The 18,381-nt window shown below is 44.4% G+C and overlaps 1 protein-coding gene across 2 annotated transcripts in view; it reads left to right on the top strand.

Annotated features, from left to right (window-relative positions):
* UBE3C (ubiquitin protein ligase E3C) overlaps positions 1–18,381 on the top strand; it is a 121,675-nt gene that overhangs the window by 15,773 nt on the left and 87,521 nt on the right. For both annotated transcript variants that reach the window (XM_086685378.1, XM_025929779.2), the window contains exons 2-4: positions 10,908–10,961; positions 14,422–14,496; positions 14,969–15,115. In XM_086685378.1, the coding sequence (XP_086541504.1) occupies positions 10,908–10,961; positions 14,422–14,496; positions 14,969–15,115 (276 nt within the window). The remainder of the gene's footprint in view (positions 1–10,907; positions 10,962–14,421; positions 14,497–14,968; positions 15,116–18,381) is intronic.

Here is an 18,381-nt window from a genome sequence, read left to right as displayed (position 1 = left end):
GGCATGCTCCTGTCTCGTTTAAACACCTGCTAGAGCATGTGAAACAGGCTGCAGCACTCTTCTTACCGCCTGATAACCCACCTTGGAGATCGTTCCAGCTGAGCGCAGGCGGATTGACCGCATTCTTTTCGAGAGTCGGGTGATCCTGTGTGCAGTGAATGTTGCACAACTTATCTGTCTTATGTTTTCATGGCCGTTTATGGTCAGTTTTTCACTGAGCAACATTGCAGTGCATATCCTTGTAAATAAGGCCTCGTAAATGCCTTTGTAAATGCCTTTAATTCGTATAGGTCACATTTCTAGAAGTGCTAGCTCAAAGGCTATGCACATTTGGGATGTTAGTAGATGCACCTCGATTGCTGAGGTGGGTTATCAGCGAATGAAAGTGCCTGCTGTCTGTAACTCACAGCAGCTCCCTGAGTCTTTGCCAAACAGATAGGGAAAAATCCTCTTTCGTTGGGTTTCTATTGCATATTTCTAAAATGAGTAAAAATGAAGTTCTTAGGTTTAGAAGATTTTTAGTTCTCTCTGCACTGTTTATATAGCTTTTGCTGATTTTACAAATAATTGGCTTTGCGTTATTATAGATAGTTGTTCCTATTTTGTTATTTTATTAACCTGTGTTATATTTTTCCGTGTAGAAAGTTCTAATTTTTATGTACTCAAATTTATTAAATAAATGACAAACCGTAACAAGACTTAGTGTTGACGTGATACATCTTTCTTAGAGAAAGTCTTCTTTCATATGGAGATTTTTTTAGTGCTCATATTACCTTCACATTTTTATAGCTAGCCCTTTATATATATATATAAATCTTGTATCCGTTAGGGATCTGTTTTTTTTTTTTTTTAAGTTTATTAATTTATTTTGAGAGAGTGGGGGAGAGAGTGAGAATCCCAAGCAGGCATGTGGGGCTTGAACTCACAAACCATGAGACCATGACCTGACACAAAACTGAGGGCGCTTAACCAGCTGAACCACCCAGGAGCCCTAGGGATCTATTTTGACGTATGGACTAAAGCTACATTGTTATTTATTTAGGTCACCCAGTTTTTCCAGTAATAGTTACTAAATAATACACATTCTGTATAGATTTGAAATGCTACCTTTATCACAGGCTGATCTTTCTTTCCATTTGAGTCTCCCCGGAGGGTCTCTGAATTTGACTTGCCTGATCATGCTTTAGCCTCATTAGTGTAGGTCACTGTTTTTTTTTTTTTTTTTAATTTTTTTTTTTCAACGTTTATTTATTTTTGGGACAGAGAGAGACAGAGCATGAACGGGGGAGGGGCAGAGAGAGAGGGAGACACAGAATCGGAAACAGGCTCCAGGCTCTGAGCCATCAGCCCAGAGCCTGACGCGGGGCTCGAACTCAGGGACCGCGAGATCGTGACCTGGTTGAAGTCGGACGCTTAACTGACTGCGCCACCCAGGTGCCCCTGTGTAGGTCGCTGTTTGTCCCAAAGTATGGTGTGTGATGATTTAGGTGGCACATGAAGGAACATTGTAAAAACTGAGCAGTGTTAATTTCAGTATAACTAGGGTGTCAGATCCGTGATTTCTCTGAAATGCTTGCTCACGATGAGGTTGTCAGCCAGGTGTCAGTGTTTGGTGGCTGCAGTTTGGGAATATGGGCATATGGAGTATGGACTATATACACGGCCTGTGTGGCTAGTGTGCATTTCCGTCCACTAAGTCTCCCTATGCATTGTGGTGGGGTTTATTTTTCTAGCAACCTGATGAATTTCACTTTCAGAAATTGGTAGTTATTTTGCTAGCGTGAGCTACACACAGGTATTGGTAATAGCAAATTGGGATTATGTCTGTGCCTTTATTTTTTCCCACCTGACTGCTGTGCCTGACGTGGGTTGGGGTTTTATAACAACAGAAAAATATGTCATTTTTGAAGTCTGAAGGTCAAGATTGTCTTGTAAATTAAGGCACTAAGGATAATTACGATTGTCATCATATGTCTTCATTTATAATAAGGACCACGTTAGCGAGCCGCTGGAACTAGCTTTTTAGTCTCGTAAGCTTACAGCCTGCATAGGAGGAAGCACAAATCAAACAAATGATAAGATTTTTGAGACGTGGTTTCTCATGCACTGGCTGAGAGAGTGAACCTATCCCATTATGAGCCCCGTCTCCATGTAAAACCACCGTGCTCAAGCTTTATTTTGAAACCATGAGGCATACCACCCCTAAACCATTAAACTTTGGGGGAACAAACAGGAAAGATTTCTGAACAGCCTGAAAGTAAGTGTAGAATGGGACGGTGAATTAAATTAATGAAAAGTTGAGAACGCTTCATCTGGGGTATTGTATTTAATTACAAAGGCCAGAGCTGCTAATTGGCCAAAGGTATGATGAAAAGTGACTTTAGTAACAAAGCAAATAACCTCACTGTCCAGTGAGTCAGTTCGCGGATCACTTAGAGACAAGTGTGGCCAGTTTTCAGTCTCCAGGGAAGACAGAGCTGGTCTGTACACACTGAGGTGCTCACTGATGCTTTGAGATGAACACGAGCTGAATAAGTAAAGAAGCCTAACTTTTGTCTAGCTCCTCTTTTAATGTTCGTAACCTTTTAAAACCCATCGATGACTTTGTGACAGACAGGAACATAGACGTGATGTGTGGTGTTGTGGAAAAGCAGAGCTGGGCCAGACGCCGTGGTGGTCCAGTAGGGGCTTTGGTCCAGCGAGGTCCCGCAGCAGAAGCTAGAGCCTCTCCTAGCCGAAGGGCGGTCTTGTCCCTTGCCCGTGTTTGAGAGGAGTACCTAACAGAGCGTCCGTTCGTCACTCCTGTGTAGGGGATTTAGTCCTCTAGCTTTGTGAAGATGGGGGCAGTCATGACCAGCACCCTCTTCTCTCCATCCTGAGAGCAGAAAGGTCTCCTCTTGTCCGTCACTTCAAGAGGAGCGTCAGATCTTTGTGATGTAAACCTTTTACCTTGAGCCAGGGGAAGTACATCTTGACTGTGGGGGAAAGAATTGGGAACAACTTGAAGAAAGTACTTCGAACACCACGCGTACAGAGTTGAGCGAAGGTGTCCCTGAGCGGGGTGAGTGGGTGGGCACAAGCCCCATCCCTTTTCTAAAATCACCCCGAGACTACTACCAAATAAAAGGGCGCATTCAGAAGGTCGGGCCCTGGACGCTTTCTTGAAACTGAAGCTTGTTGCACCATAGCCACGCCTGGTGTTCTGGTTAGGAATTCGTTTTCAGAATCCAATTCTGTCAGAGAAGGGGGATAAATAACATTTGCCTGATCTAACGATGGACACGTGAGTCTGTGTTCTCTGTGGTGTTCGATATCAAAATTAAAAAATAAAATTATAGACTTAGCTTTCCCTGAAGCTTTACACAGCACCTCACACTCCTTTATTGGGATGATAAACTGTTCTTTTGCTTTGAGGAACCTAGTTTCTTTTTTTTAATTTTTATCTTTTGTTTATCTAAAAATTTTTTTTGATGTTTATTTATTTTTGAGAGAGAGAAAGAGAGACAGAGTACAAGCAGGGGAGGGGCAGAGAGACAGGGAGACCCAGAATCCGAAGCAGTTCCAGGCTCCGAGCTGTCAGCGCAGAGCCCGATGTGGGGCTCGAGCCCACGAACCGTGAGATGATCTGAGCCAAAGTCGGACGCTCAACCGACTGAGCCACCCAGGCGCCCCAGGAACTTAGTCTCTGATAATTGTAATCCAGTGTTTCCTTTTTAATTTAGCTGATTTGAAATGTAAGAATGCAGTTTTGTTTTCATGGTGTTGAGTTTTAGGAGGAACTGGAGCTCAAGACAGCAGTGCCGTAGGGCTCGTGATGGCCTCGTGCCTTCGCGCTGGTGGGCCCGGTCACCTGGGTGGCGTCTGCGGGGTTCTCCACGTTTGCTGTCTGTCCCGTAGTAGTTGATAAAGTGCTTGAGGAGGTACTTTGAGATCAGGCAAATCCTGTTTTTTTCCTCAAAGTTCTGCCCACTAATTTCAGCATGCCTCGGTAGCTCTTGTCTGCAGTGTTTACTACTGTGGTGTTTGCTGATACCTTTCCTCTCTCCTACTTTTATCAACTGCATTCTGTGAGAAGAGATTTTTCTTCTGTCTTGTTTATATATTTATTTGATTATGTAAGTATGGAGGCATGGCTGATGTATTTTACCGTATGCAGTAATGTCTAAGGCCATCATCATTGCATAACCTCTCTCTAACTGTACGAGAATATTGGAAAAGCTCAGATTGAGGAGGAGAGTCCAAGATGTAAAAGGTAAAGGTGGAGGAACTGTTAGAGATCGGTAGGGAGTAGGAAAAAAAAAATGGGAATTAACTGCAGTGTAGGACCCTGGATGGGATCCTAGAACAGGCAGAGATCTTCAGTATAAAAATTGGTGAATTTCTAATGAAATTTGTGGTTCGGTTAGTGATACTGGCCCCATGTTAATTTCCTGTTCTTGCTAATGCAGTCTGGTTATGAAAGGGGCTAGGGTAAGAGACCGAGGGGATTAGGGAACTCACTATATCATTTCTGCAACTTTGTCTAAAATTAGTCCAAAGTTCAAAGTTTTAAAAGTTTAAAGAATAATACTAAGTGAATAACGATGCGGATGGTGTAGCTGTGCTAAAGCGTGTCAGTGGCAGAGGAGTGTCCCTGAGACGCTGGTGTAGGTGGTGGTCTTGCTGGAGGGGGAGGGGCCTCCGTGCCGGGAGTCACCTTTCTTCACTCTTCCCTCTGTCCAGGTGCGCCCAGACGTGATCCTCCCTGTGCCGTCCTCCACCTTCCAGCCTCTGTGCCTGGGTACTGTGGACGATGTGGCATGTGTGGCCGTTACTCCCACCTTTGCCGCCTCCCCCGCCCGCCCCCACCCCCGCTTTGTGCCGTAACTGACCGTGGACTCACCGTGGTGTGGGTTACTCTGTGGGATCAGTCAGGGTTTGCTGTGGGGACGTGTTCAGACACTTGTCTCTACGGGCGGGTTTAGCGTGTCCAGAAGGGCAGCTTGGCGGTCAGAGGAGCTGGCCCGTCCACCTGAGCAGTCATACTTTCCAGATGCAGTTGGGCTCACCAACATTTGTAAGAGTGATTGATTAAGTAAGGAATGTTGATGAGATTTATAATACTTACAACATTTTGGAATTATTTGTTGACCTCCTGAGGGAGTTTAGAACATTGGAATTATTGGTTGGATTTAGGATTTGTTTGGCCGCTATTCCGATTTTGGTGGCACTAAATGTTGGTAGACAGATCAGGGCCTTTCTAATACCCGCCTCGATAGATAAGTGATTTTACATTCTAGTCAACTTTAAAATCTTTCCAGTTTCAGATTTCCCAGTTGTACCTTTATTCTTTCTAAATTTAATCCTTCATTCATTCAGTTGGGCACAGTGCTAAATATCGGGATTATAAACACCAAGACACAGGCCTTGTTCTGAAGGAATTTATAATTTATTGAAGGAGAAACACACAATTAAAGTTACCTTTACTCTTTCCTCTCTGCAGGTGCATTAAGATAAAAAACATTTTTCTCTTTAAATAGACACTTTGTTTTATCTATAAGTGATAAAACCCTGTAAATCTAGACCCTGCTAAATATTTCACATTGTCAGGCTTGTGTGGTTAGAGCTTGGTCCGCAGGGGCGCGGCCGTGGGCTCTCCGCCTGTGTGGCTGTGGGCCCCGCAGGGCTGCTTCCTCTCCTGCCGCGCGGTCTGCGCCTGCTCGTTCCCAGACAGGGGGCCAACGTGTACCTCCCTGTGCGTGCTGGGGTCAGGAGGGAAGTGGGGCCGCCCTGGGCAGAAGGGAGCAGGGCTTGAGGCCTAGGGATCGTGGGAGAGATGCGCTTGAGGCAGCACCAGGAGATGGCCCATGAGGAGCCGGGAGAAGAAGTGTTTTAGCCATGATACCCCCATGCTAAGGCTGTGTTTGAACTTGATCCCTCAGAGGACATTGGTGGTTGTCAGACTAGGTTCTCTGATAGGATGACTAACATGAAATAGAAAATAAGGGCAGTGTAGTAACGTTTTACATAAATTTGGTTAATTTAAATGAGCATTGAGAAGAGATGCTTGCTTGCTTGCTTGCTTTTTCTTTTTTAGTGTTTATTTATTTCTGAGAGACAGCGCGAGCCAGGGAGGGGCAGAGAGAGAGGGAGACACAGAATCTGAAGCAGGTTCAGGCTCCAAGCTGTCAGCACACCGCCCGACGTGGGGCTCGAACTCACAAACCGTGGGATCATGACCTGAGCCAAAGTCGGACGCTTAACCGACTGAGCTGCCCAGGCGCCCCGAGAAGAGATGATTCTTATATTTGACCTTCAGTGATCTTTTAGGAAACGATTGAGAATAGGTTGCAGTTTTTTGTTGGCTTTAAAGGGCTGGCAGCCTGATGTGACGTGATCCAGAAGGAGTCACAGGGGTCTCAGCTGAACTGTTGCTTTTGTTACCTGCTAACTCACGAGGCGCACCCCTGTCTCTGTGGCCCTGAATTGCGAGGGTGTCATCGCCTCCCTCCCATCCCTGCCGCCGTGGTGTGGGCTCCGCAGCCAGAGCTGGAGCCCTCGGGCCCATCCTCGGCCCGGAGCGGACTCTCCCACGGTCATCGCCGAGTGCGGTTCATCCCGGCTCAGCTGTCTCGTGCGCTGTCCCTCTGCCCGCACGGTTTCCCATCTCGTCGTCCTGCTCAACACCTCCTTCTAGGTTGCCTCTCAGATTTGCCGTTTCTTAGCGGTCCCTCAGTGGCTGAGGCAGAGCACCCCTCTTTCCCCGCGCTTGGACCCTGTTTGTACCTCGGTGCACAGGGGTGGACTGTCCGCCTTGTTCAGGGTTACTGCTGAGTAACGGCGTCTGGGACACAGCGCGTCCTCAGTAAGCAGGCTTCTTTGTCCTCCCGCCGCACTGTGAGCTCCTGGGGAGCAGGTGCCGTACTTACTTTGAAAATATCTAGGGCCTAGCATGATACACGATTCGCTGAGTACCTGCTGAGTGAATAGATATTCCTCCTGTGCCTCGTTTGAATGTCTTTTGAATGGGGACCACGCCGAGCGGCTCTGGCCCTGATCTGGCAGTTGGTTACTGTTCAGGGGCTGCATAGGGATGATCTACGTAATTTATAGACATCGATTGTGTGGTCTGTCGCCCTTTCCTTTGTGCTGGGCTGGCTTTTTACGGCAGCCTCTGTGTCCTGCTCTGATTACTTAGTTCACCTTTTCTAGACATTCTGTATCCTGTGCTCTGAACTCTAAACTTCTGAACTCTGTCAGATTTTGGTGATTAAGACTTTTTTCTGTGGCCTCCTTCTCCCCATCAGCCTCCTTTCTGGTATATCTTCCAAATTACTTATGTCTTATGAAGACAAAGAATTTTTTTGATTTCTCAAAATGTAAAATAATAATGTTCTTTTTTGAAGTAAATGGTCTACTGCTTAGTGGGTTAATAAGTTCTAGCCCACCCGTGTTCAGGTCCTGGACCTTCCACTTTGACACCGCGACGAGGGAAGCCCTCCGTCCATGTTGGCCTCTGCGTGTTGCACCCGTGTCCCCCCCTCGTCCCTCCTGTGTAGGGCACGGTGCTTGGGTGTAGACAGATCAGTGCTGGTGGCAGCCAGTGCTGTTCTTAGAGTTGACTTTGTGGTGTGCCTGACTTGATGTGCGAGTTGGGCTGACCCCTCCCTGTAGCCCCTTTTCTTTCTCCTGCAGGATATTTCAGGAGCATGAGTTTTCTCTGAAAGTCCTTTTCAGTTTCCAAAGTACAATTTTATTGTTGAAGTTACATATCAGGCTTTGGTGTGTGTCTGTATATCCAGTATCTTGGATTGCTTGCTATACTTCCTTTATTCTTTTTTTTTTTTTTTAAGTATTCCAACGTTTATTTATTTTTGGGACAGAGAGAGACAGAGCATGAACGGGGGAGGGGCAGAGAGAGAGGGAGACACAGAATCGGAAACAGGCTCCAGGCTCCGAGCCATCAGCCCAGAGCCCGACGCGGGGCTCGAACTCACGGACCGCGAGATCGTGACCTGGCTGAAGTCGGACGCTTAACCGACTGCGCCACCCAGGCGCCCCCCTTTATTCTTTTTAAATGAATTGTCTTTTGAGTAGGAGACTGTGTGGCCCCTGAGCACAGGTAGGAGGAGTGACCTTCATGTTTATACGATGTCCCGTGTCCAGGGAATTTGACTTACAGGCCATGAGAAGTTAAGAATACTCAACCGTCAACACGGCCAGCACTGTCTCTTGTGCTTGTATGGCGCCTCCCACATCATAAGCTTCAGACTTAAATAGAATTTGTAAGAAATTCTAGTATTGAGTTAGAATCTAGTTGTGTGTTTTGATAGCTAGCACCTGTTTTGATTTCGAAGCTATCGATGCCTCGGTACCGTGTTGCTGGAACCCAAAGGTGCTTTTCAGCTGGTGTGCTCACTGTGTCTTTTAGACTGCTTTGTTCTACTTAAAGGAAGTGCTCATCGGTCATCTCGTAAGCATTTGTTGGATACATACGCACGCCGGATGTGGAAGTAAATGAGAGCAGCAAGGCGGAGGGAACCATGAAGTCCTGGAGCCCGCGGTACTGGGCTTTGGGGTTAGTGAGGATGATGAGCTCGTTTGTGTGGGCAAGTAAATCTGGTGCCTGTTTCGCCAGCGTGGACCATTTTGGCTTGTTTAATTTCAGACACGAAATATGTTTTTTCATAGTTGTACCAGGGTATACCATTTTAAGAAATCTCAGCTCTTTAGCTATAACCAAATAATGAACATATATTAAATCTGGACAAATGGAGATAGAAGGAAAAGAAATTATGGACACAGGGATAATGGCTAGAAATTGGTCTATATTATTCTCTAGAAGCTGTCCATAATTCTGAGCATCATAACTTTGCACTTTTTACTATATAGAGTTTCCATTCTCCCTACTCCTTTTAATTAAAATTTAAAACAAAATATTTTTCTGACTTTGAACATGTGGTAGATAAAGGCTTTTTATTTGAAATTCAAGAAATGAAATTTTCTTTTAAAGTTTATTTTGAGAGAGAGTATATGTGCACGCGTGTGCATGAGCAGGGGAGGGGCAGAGAGAGGGAGAGAGAGAATCCCAAGCAGGCTCCGCACTGTCAGCACAGAGCCTGACGCAGGGCTTGAACCCACAAACTGAGATCATGACCTGAGCTGAGATCAACAGTGGATGCTTAACCGACTGAGCCACTGAGGCACCCCAAGAAATGAAATTTTCTATAGTGGAAAATAGAGGATTTCTTTTCTTTCTTTAATGTTTATTTATTTTTGAGAGACTCAGATAGAGACAGAGCATGAGTGGTGTAGGGGCAGAGAGAGAGAGGGAGACACAGAATCTGAACCAGGCTCCAGTCTCTGAGCTGTCCGCACAGAGCCCGACCCGGGGCTCAAACCCACAAACCATAAAGTCATGACCTGAGCCGAAGTCGGACACTTAACCGACTGAGCCACCCAGGCACCACTGTCCCCCCCCCCCCTTTTTTTGAGTAAGCTCTACTCCCTACGTGGGGCTTGAATTCATGACCCCAAGATCAAGAGTCGCATGCATGGCCTACTGACTGAGCCAGCCAGGTGCCCTGGATTTATTTCTTTGGTTTCAATTTTGTCGGTGAGAAATTTTTCATTCTGCACACTGTTGATTCACATATCAATGTATAATTTTTTTAATGTTTATTTATTTTTGGGAGGAAGAGAGAGAGAGCACGTGCACACACAGGCAGGGGAAGGGTAGAGAGAGGGGGACAGAGGATCCAAAGCGGGCTCTGCACTGACAGCAGAGAGCTGACAGGGGGGCGGGGGGGTGGGGGCTCAAACTCCTGAACCAGGAGATCATGACATGAGCCGAAGTCGGACACAACCGACTTGGCCACCCAGGTGCCCCTCTCAATGTATAATTTTAAATTGGCTTAATTACTGGGGCGCCTGAGTGGCTCAGTCGGTTGAGCGTCCGACTTCAGCTCAGGTCATGATCTCGCGGTCCGTGAGTTCGAGCCCCGCGTCGGGCTCCGTGCTGACAGCTCGGAGCCCAGAGCCTGTTTCGGATTCTGTGTCTCCCTCTCTCTCTGCCCCTCCCCTGCTCATGCTCTGTCTCTCTCTGTCTCAAAAATAAATAAAAACATTAAAAAAAATTTTTAATTGGCTTAATTACTTGCCTTCTGACACTATTTTGATGGTGTGTTTGTTTTTGTTAAGAAATGTATTTATTTTTGTAATGATTCATATATAATGTCTTGGACTGTTAGTTTTAGTTTGAATTACATTTGTAAAAATAAAATGCCCATTCACTGTAAACTGGAACACTTCGGGGGAGAGGAGAGTGGTCTTTATGTATTTGTATTTTATTAGGAATGTTTAACTTTCCCATCGATTGCTTTGGTTCCTTCTACATACCGAGTAATTTTGTTCAAAATTTAGTTTTACTTATGATGAAAAAAGATTTTTTTTAACATTCAGTAACAGTACAGAAATTGTTTTATCAAAATTTTTATTGAGATAATTGTACATTCATGTTCAGCTGTTAGGAATAATACAGAAAGCTCTCTTGTTTGCATTGCCTGATTTCCCCTGGGAGTTGTATTTTGCAAAACTAGTGTGATAATCACAACCAGGATATTGACATTGATACAATGCATTGACATTATTCAGATATTTCTGGTTTCACGTGAAGTCTCTTGTGTGTGTAAAGAAATCAGAGTTTATTCCTGGAAAACTACTGTTAGTTAAAATACTAACTTTAATTAGATCTGTCATCTGGCAGGAGGGAACCATATAACCTCGTGTGCTCAGATTTCTCATTAAGTCAGAATGTTTGTATGATGCTTAGAATCCCTTTTGGGTCAAAACATTCTATAATTTTTGTATGAGAGCATTTTAGAATTTGAAATTACAACCTTCTTTCTCTTTTCTCTTTTTGTGTTTAGGAAGAAAAGGCTTCTCTTTTACATCGTACTCAGGAAGAAAGAAGAAAGAGAGAGGTAAAAACAGTTTCATAATAGTCTCTTTAGATAAACATTTTTCCATAGCATTTAAATAAGGGTTGATTTTGCTGTTATATATATGCATGGTATGCATATGCATATATACATATTTTTACATCTATGAAACTTTAGAAACATTTCTGGATTTTTTGGATTTTGTAATAAGTAATTTATTCTGGAACCACTGTGGAAAAGATGGACTACAAGGGCAGTTTCCAGAATACAGGGGGAAAACAGGCTTTTATAAAGTTCAGTTGCTTGCTTGTGATATGGTTTCCAGAAGATCTGGAAAGACTTAGTATATAACGCTCATCTTTTGCCAAGCAGAAGAAGCAAACTCACTCTGAAGGCGGTTACCATAACTCTTTGTGAACAAGTAAAATAGATGAAAGGAGCTGTGACATTTGTTGTTTTATTCTTTCTCTTTTTAAATATCTGTTTATTTATTTTGAGAGAGAGTGCACACACATGCGCACATGTGGAGGAGGGGCAGAGGGAGGGAGAGAGGATGATCCCAGGCAGCCTCCGTGCTGTCAGCACAGAACCCGACACGGGGCCCGGTCCCACGACCCCCGAGGTCATGACCTCATGACACCAAGAGTCAGATGCTTAACTGGCTGAGCCACCTAGGCGCCCGTTTTATTCTTTATTTTACATTTCATCTTTCTGGTGACAGTGGCTTTATTTTATTGATTAATCGGCAATTATGGTATTTTAGGCCTATTTTTCTAGATTTTTATTTTGTTTTCTAATAATTCATTTGTTCCTTTAAGAAATACTAATTGAGAGCTTGTTACATTCCAGGGACTGCTCTGCCTACAGGGGACACAGATAGTAAATAAGACCATGTTCTGGGCGCTTGGGATTCTCTGTCCCTCCCCCGCTCATCATGCACTTGCACACTTTCTTCTCTCTCTCAAAAAAAAAAAAAAAAAAGCTTAAAAAGGGCGGATAATGTTCTTGTGTGGTTATAGAACACAGAGATTCACCAAGCTATTGAGACGGTGCTAAGTGCTGTGAGTGAGGTAGAGTGAGGTGACAATAACTGGGAAGGCCTGCTTTCGGGTAGGGCATTCCGGGAAGGACTCTCCGAGCTGGGTAGAGAGTTGAGCAGGATTCCTGAAGGAGGAAAAAGAAGCTCCTACGGAAAGCTGGAGGAAGAACTTTCTTGGTGCAGGAAGCAGCAAATATGGAGACTTTCAGGCGGGGTTTCTCACCCTCAGCACTGTTGACATCTTGGACTCATTAATTCTTTGTTGTGGGGCTTTATCCTGTACATCGAGGGGTGTGTAGCAGCCTCCAGGGCCTCTGTTCTACCCACTAGATGCCACAACACTCCCTCCCTCTGGTTGAGATAACCAAAAATGTCTCCAGAAGTTACCAAATGTGGTAAAATTGCTCACAGTTGAAAATGACCATTTATTGGTTAATGTCTTTTATCTTTTCTGGAAAACTCTCAGCTCTCATCTCTTCCAATAGTGTTTTAGCTCCATTCTTCCTCTCCTCTTCTTGGACTCAGATTACTTATGTATTTGACCTTGGCCTTATCCCGTACTCTTCTGTATATTTATCCTTTTGAATATTTCGGCTTTGGTTTGGGTATTTCTTCTGACCTAACTTCTAATTTACAGATTATCTCTTTACCAGTGTCTGATTGTCACATAATATCCATTAACCTGTGGATCAGAGTTTTATTTTAGTTGTAGAATTTTCTTTGATTCTTTTAATTTTATGAACATTTTAATTTTAATTGTCTTTTAATTTCGTGAATATAACTGTAGATTATTAAAGATAGTTTTTAAGCTCCAGTATTTGGATCACCTGTGGGTTTGTTGTTTGTCCTCTTGATTTTTAGTTCTTGTCTTTTGCCCGATTGTTTTGGTTGAATACTGACATTCTGTATTCCAAAATGAAGAGAGATCTGCAGGCTCTCGATGATGATCTCTTCTTTCTGGAAAGCATTGCATTTGATTTTGGCTGGCAGTAGGGAGAGGGATGGGTCGCCTTTAAATAATACAGAGTCGAGCTGATCTACAGCTGGTCTTCAGTCCTTGTCAGGATCCGTCTGTTTCCAGTCCAGCTGTGATGCAGCCGTTAGGTCCCGTCCCAGCCAGGACGCTGGGATGTCACCGGGACTTCCTCCTCGGTGAACAACCGAATGCATAAAAATAGTTAGAAAACTCCTGGGACAGTATATGGGTCTTTAATTAGGTGCTCTTAGAATCATCGTAGTAGTGAATAGAGTCCCAAACTAGGTTTAAGCTCAGGGCTTCCTTCGCTGTAACCACTTGAAGCTCAGAAAGCACGCTTGCGCAACCTGATTGGTCTTCTGGGTGAGTGTGTGTGTGCCTTTCAGGCCTGGCAGGTGGCACTCACCTGCCAGGTGGCATAGCATGAGACAGTGTCACGTGGTAAGATGGGCACAACTTTTAGTGTCACGCCTGAGTGTGAATCCTGACTCCCTTAGGTCTTTCGACACCGGTGTCTTTATGGAAATTTCAGCTTCTGCATCATGAAACTGGGAGTGACGTTCCTCTAAGGTTGTCAGGCGTCTTGGGGTTGGCGCGTCGTAGACTTTCAAGCGGTGGTGGCTACGTTGCTTGCGATGATGATGTGAAAAAAAAATTTGTTTTGCTAGGTCACTGGAAATTTTCAAGACAGTCTTAGGTCAGTCAAAACTAGAGTTTCCGCTTTGAAATGAGAAAGTGACTTTTAAAATTGATGTTCGTGTCGTCCGTTTTCCTTCCTGTATTGAAAACCGCAGTTGTTGTTGGAAGTCTCACTGTGCTGGGAGGAGTGGAAGGTGGTGTCGCCATTTTGGCAAACAGTCCGGTAGCTCCTCACGTGCCAGTCCTGCTCGTGGGCGTGCACCCAAGAGAAACGTAACCGTGTCCACGCGAAACTTGGACATGAGTGTGTGCGGCAGCGATGTTCGCAGCAGCCCAGAGTGGGAACCGCCCGAGTGTCTATCGGGCGGTAAATGGTAAACCGTGGGACGGCCGCACAAGGAAATACCGTACGTACTGGCCGTAAAAAGTAGTGGCGTACCGACACGTGACACGACACGGCTCAGCTTTGAAAACGTCGTGCCAGGTGAACTAGGCCTGACACAAAAGGCCGCGCGTTATCTGCCTCCACGATAAGAAATGTCCGGAATAGGCAATCCCGTGCAGACGGAAATTCGGTCAGTGGTTGCCGCGGATGTGGGGGGACCCGGGAGAGGGAACGAGAGACGAGTGCTAATGGGAATGGGGTGTGGAGTGGCTGATGAAAGTATTCTCAAATTAGATGGTGGTGGTAGTTGAACCTTGAAGATATTAAAGCCTGGTAAGTGGTACGCTTGAAAGATTGAATTTTGTGGTATGTAAATTCTGTAGTTGTTTTTTTTTTTTAAGTCTTTACTAGCTAAATGTCAATTCACTCCGACCAATTGTTCCTTCCTCCCTTCATCATGCAGGAGGAAAGGCGAAGGTTGAAAAATGCAATAATCATACAGTCATTTATCCGAGGCTATCGAGACCGGAAACAGCAAGTAAGTTTGCTTTCAAGCTGAGAAAGAATTGGAAAGGCCTGCCAGAGTTTGTTTCAGATAGGGCCTCGGAGTCTTAGAAGTGGAATCGTTTTGTGGGGATTTTAGTACACCTGTTTCATGACAGTTAATGTTGATAATAGCGTTTCCCCCAGAAATTAACCGTATTCGTTTATATTTACGTAAAGATTTACAGATAGGGGAGTTTTGAGGTGATTTTTAAATAATAAAAATAGAAACACGGGCTGCAGCTCAAGATCAAAGCGGAAGGAGGCGGCGGAAGACCATTTTAGGGGAGTGGAGGGTTTTTATTCCAATCCAGGTTTTCTGGGTTTCATTTCCCCTTTTCCCAAGAGCTGCCCCATCATGGCCCCCTCACCGCGCCCCCGCCGTGCAGACCCCAGGGCGCATGTGGACCGCACTGCCCGCCCGTCACGCCCGTCACGCCCGTGTGTGTTGTTTCTCTCGTCTCCAGCACTCCATCCAGAGAAGCGCCTTTGACCGCTACGCCAGCGCCTCGCAGTCCGGTGGCACTTTCTCCATTGCCAGTGGTCCCAACCTTACCCTTTTGGTGAGGCGGCTTCTGTTTTTCTACAAACAGAACGAAGACTCAAAACGTTTGGTGAGTGTTAACTGTGTTCTCACTTATCCCTATTTATGGATTTTCCGGTGTTTTTTTTTTAATGGGGCCAGATAACCCTGCAAAGGCATACGTCTTTCTGAACTTCCCTCAGCCCGCCACGATAGGTCATCTTTGTGGTGTTGCGTTTCACCTCTTAGAGAGCGATAGAAATTTTCAGTAGTTTTTTTCATTTTTTTATTATGGAAAATGTCAAATATAAGAAAAAGTAGAATAATCTGGTGAGCCATCCTCCACGTACCCATTACTCAGCGTTGGTAGTCAGCAACACCTCTCTCACCCAGAGCCCCACGTACCTGTGCCTTCAGTCACTCTTGTGATGCGCACCTAAATATCATAGCATGTTATCTGTAAATATTTTAAAGTGTATTTACTGGGGCGGGGGGGGGGGGGGTGGGTAGAGAGAGAGGGAGAGAGAATCCTAAGCGGGCTCCGTGCTGTCAGTGTGGAGCCAGACGCCAGGCTTGACTTCACAGATGGTGAGGTCATGACCTGAACCTAAATCAGGAGTCCCAGACACTTAATGGACTGAGCCACCCAGGTGCCCCTGTAAATACTTTAATATGAATCTGTGACCTACAGGGCCTTGCTCTTAAAACATTCAGAGGGCTACTGGAGGGGTTGTGGGGGGGGGATGGGCTAAATGGGGAAGGGGCATTAAGGAATCTACTCCTGAAATCATTGTTGCACTATATGCTAACTAATTTGGATGTAAGTTTAAAAAAAAAAATAAATTAAAAAAAATTTAAAAAAACAATTAAAGTTAATTTCTAAAAAACAAATTCAGAATATAATTGTAGTACTTTAAAATTTTATAGGCTTCTGATGTAATCAGTGATGAGGAACAGTGTTGAAAAATACCTATGGATGCATAGAGAAATAAACTTTTAAAAAATGTAACTTGTTACTATGTCGTCTCTCAGGACATATTAAGAGATTTCTGTGTAACTCGTTCGGTTAGATACGTATTTATTCTCGGAAATTCTTGTTTACTTGTAATAAAAATTTCAGACTATATTAAACGAGGTACACAATGAAAAGTCAGTCTTCCACGCCCCAACCATATATACTAGAAAATCCCCAGAGGAAATGTAAATACAGAGGACAAAGGGACACTTTATTGTGGATCTGGTGTTTGGTTTTAATTTTCTTTAATTATTCTGGAGTTAATAATTGCCTCACTTTTGTTTAATTTTCTTGGGGTCTCTTGATAAAGTCGTCTTCCACTTTTGACAGGACTATGATGCTTCTCAGTGTAATTTTCCTTGACTGAAGATGTCAGGTAGTCTGATGCTTTGTTTTCCCCGGAGCTATTCTTGGATTTCCGAAACCTTTGCACCAGTTTGGATCCTTTGCCTCTCATTATCTTGGGAAAGTCACTCGCTTTGCTTCAGTTTTGGATCCTCCTTCCTGATTCCATTATCTTTTTGCTTTCTTGGTTTACTCCCTTCATATCCTCAGTTGACTTCCCAAGAAGGGGTGAATAAGGTGTTTTTAAAACTTGACGCATCTGCGTTTAGGAAATAATAACAATAAGTTAGGCATAGTAAGTGTTTAAAGTAGTGATAGTACAGCCTTTCGGATGCCGTTGGTACATTTGTCAGGGTTGTAAAATACAGTATCCGAACGCAGTCCAGAGTGTTTAAGTGTCACTACTGCTTTGGGCTTTCTTATTTCATAGGCAACTTGAATCATAATTACTTGATTAATATATTTGCACCTTAGTCTTGAAGTTTCTATAATTGCCCTTTAGATTTTTCTAATGTTTAGTTACAGTACATGCTATTTTATTTGTTACTAGACGGCACATAATTGAGAATGAACTGCATGTCAGATTGGCAGAAAGTCTTGTATCCTATTAGTTCCTGAGAAAAGACGGACAGGTTAGCTCCAGACATCTCGTGAAGAAAGCTTGTGTGTAGGCAAGTTCATACTTGGAATGGGTCACAGAAATGATTTTCCCGAACCTTAGAACACGCTCTTGTTTTATAAAACGCTTTTGCGGGACGCCTGCCTGGGTGGCTCAGTCGGTGAAGCGTCCGACTTCAGCTCAGGTCGTGATCTCGCGGTTTGTGAGTCCGAGCCGCATGTCGGGCTATCTGCTCTGAGCACGGAGCCCGCTTCGGATCCTCTGTCCCCCTCTCTTTCTGTCCCTCCCCCACTTGCATGTTCTCTCTCTCTCTCTGTCTCTCAAAACTGAACATTAAAAAAAAAAAATGCTTTTGGGCGCCTGGGTGGCTCAGTCGTTTGAACGTCCGACTTCAGCTCAGGTCACGATCTCGCGGTCCGCGAGTTCAAGCCCCGCGTCAGGCTCTGTGCTGCCTGCTCAGAGCCTGGAGCCTGTTTCAGATTCTGTGTCTCCCTCTCTCTCTGACCCTCCCCCGTTCATGCTCTGTCTCTCTCTGTCCCAAAAATAAATAAACATTAAAAAATAAAAATAAAAAAAAATAAAGCTTTTGCGTGAATATTTTGTCTGATAACAATTTTATATGAAATAAGTGTTCCTGTCAGAGGAGAAACGCCTTAAAGATAACAGGCAGAGGGAAGGTTATGTGGCACATTGATAAGTAGCCACATTTAAGAAGCCGTCTTAATTTTAACTCGTTCTAATGGGTCTCATGAAGTGAACAAAAAACAGTTTATGAAAATGTGGCGGAGAAAGTAGAAAAGATTCCTTGTTAAGTCCTGAGTTTTCGAAATCATTTCTGGTAGCCACGCCCATAGTAGGTAGGCCTCCGGGGTGCAAGTCAGAAATCCAACTCAGCATCCGCGGAGTTCACTGACCAGTCATTGTGTCCAGGAGACTGGGCAGTTCTGGCCACATCCCTGACTTTTTCCCCCCCCAAATCTACTGAGGTATAGTTGACAAGTAAAGCTGTAGGATAGTTAAAGGGTACACCGTGATGATTGGACAAATATCGACATGGTGAAAGGATCTCTCCCTTCTCCATCGCCTGGCATCCTACATGGAATAGTGGGGCCCTGTGATTGCCTTTCCTACCCAGATTTCATGGACTTAGGGAAGGGGAACATCCAAAAGGAAAGGATGCTGGAGAGACAGAGGCAAAAAGTAAAAAGAAGAAACTGATATCCTTATGTACGTTATGATTAATACTATAGTTCTCATTTATTTTTCACTGTGGATTGCTGATTGTTGCAAATGAACTGTTGTTAGTTCAGATTCAGATGAGTCTTTTTGTTAATGTTTGTTGATTCATTTTTTGAGAGAGAGAGAGGGAGACACAGGA

This window comes from Puma concolor, chromosome A2 (assembly GCF_028749965.1).
Source record: "Puma concolor isolate L17-30 chromosome A2, mPumCon1.1.hap2, whole genome shotgun sequence".
Lineage (NCBI taxonomy): Eukaryota > Metazoa > Chordata > Mammalia > Carnivora > Felidae > Puma > Puma concolor.
This window is presented reverse-complemented; position numbering and strand designations above follow the sequence as displayed.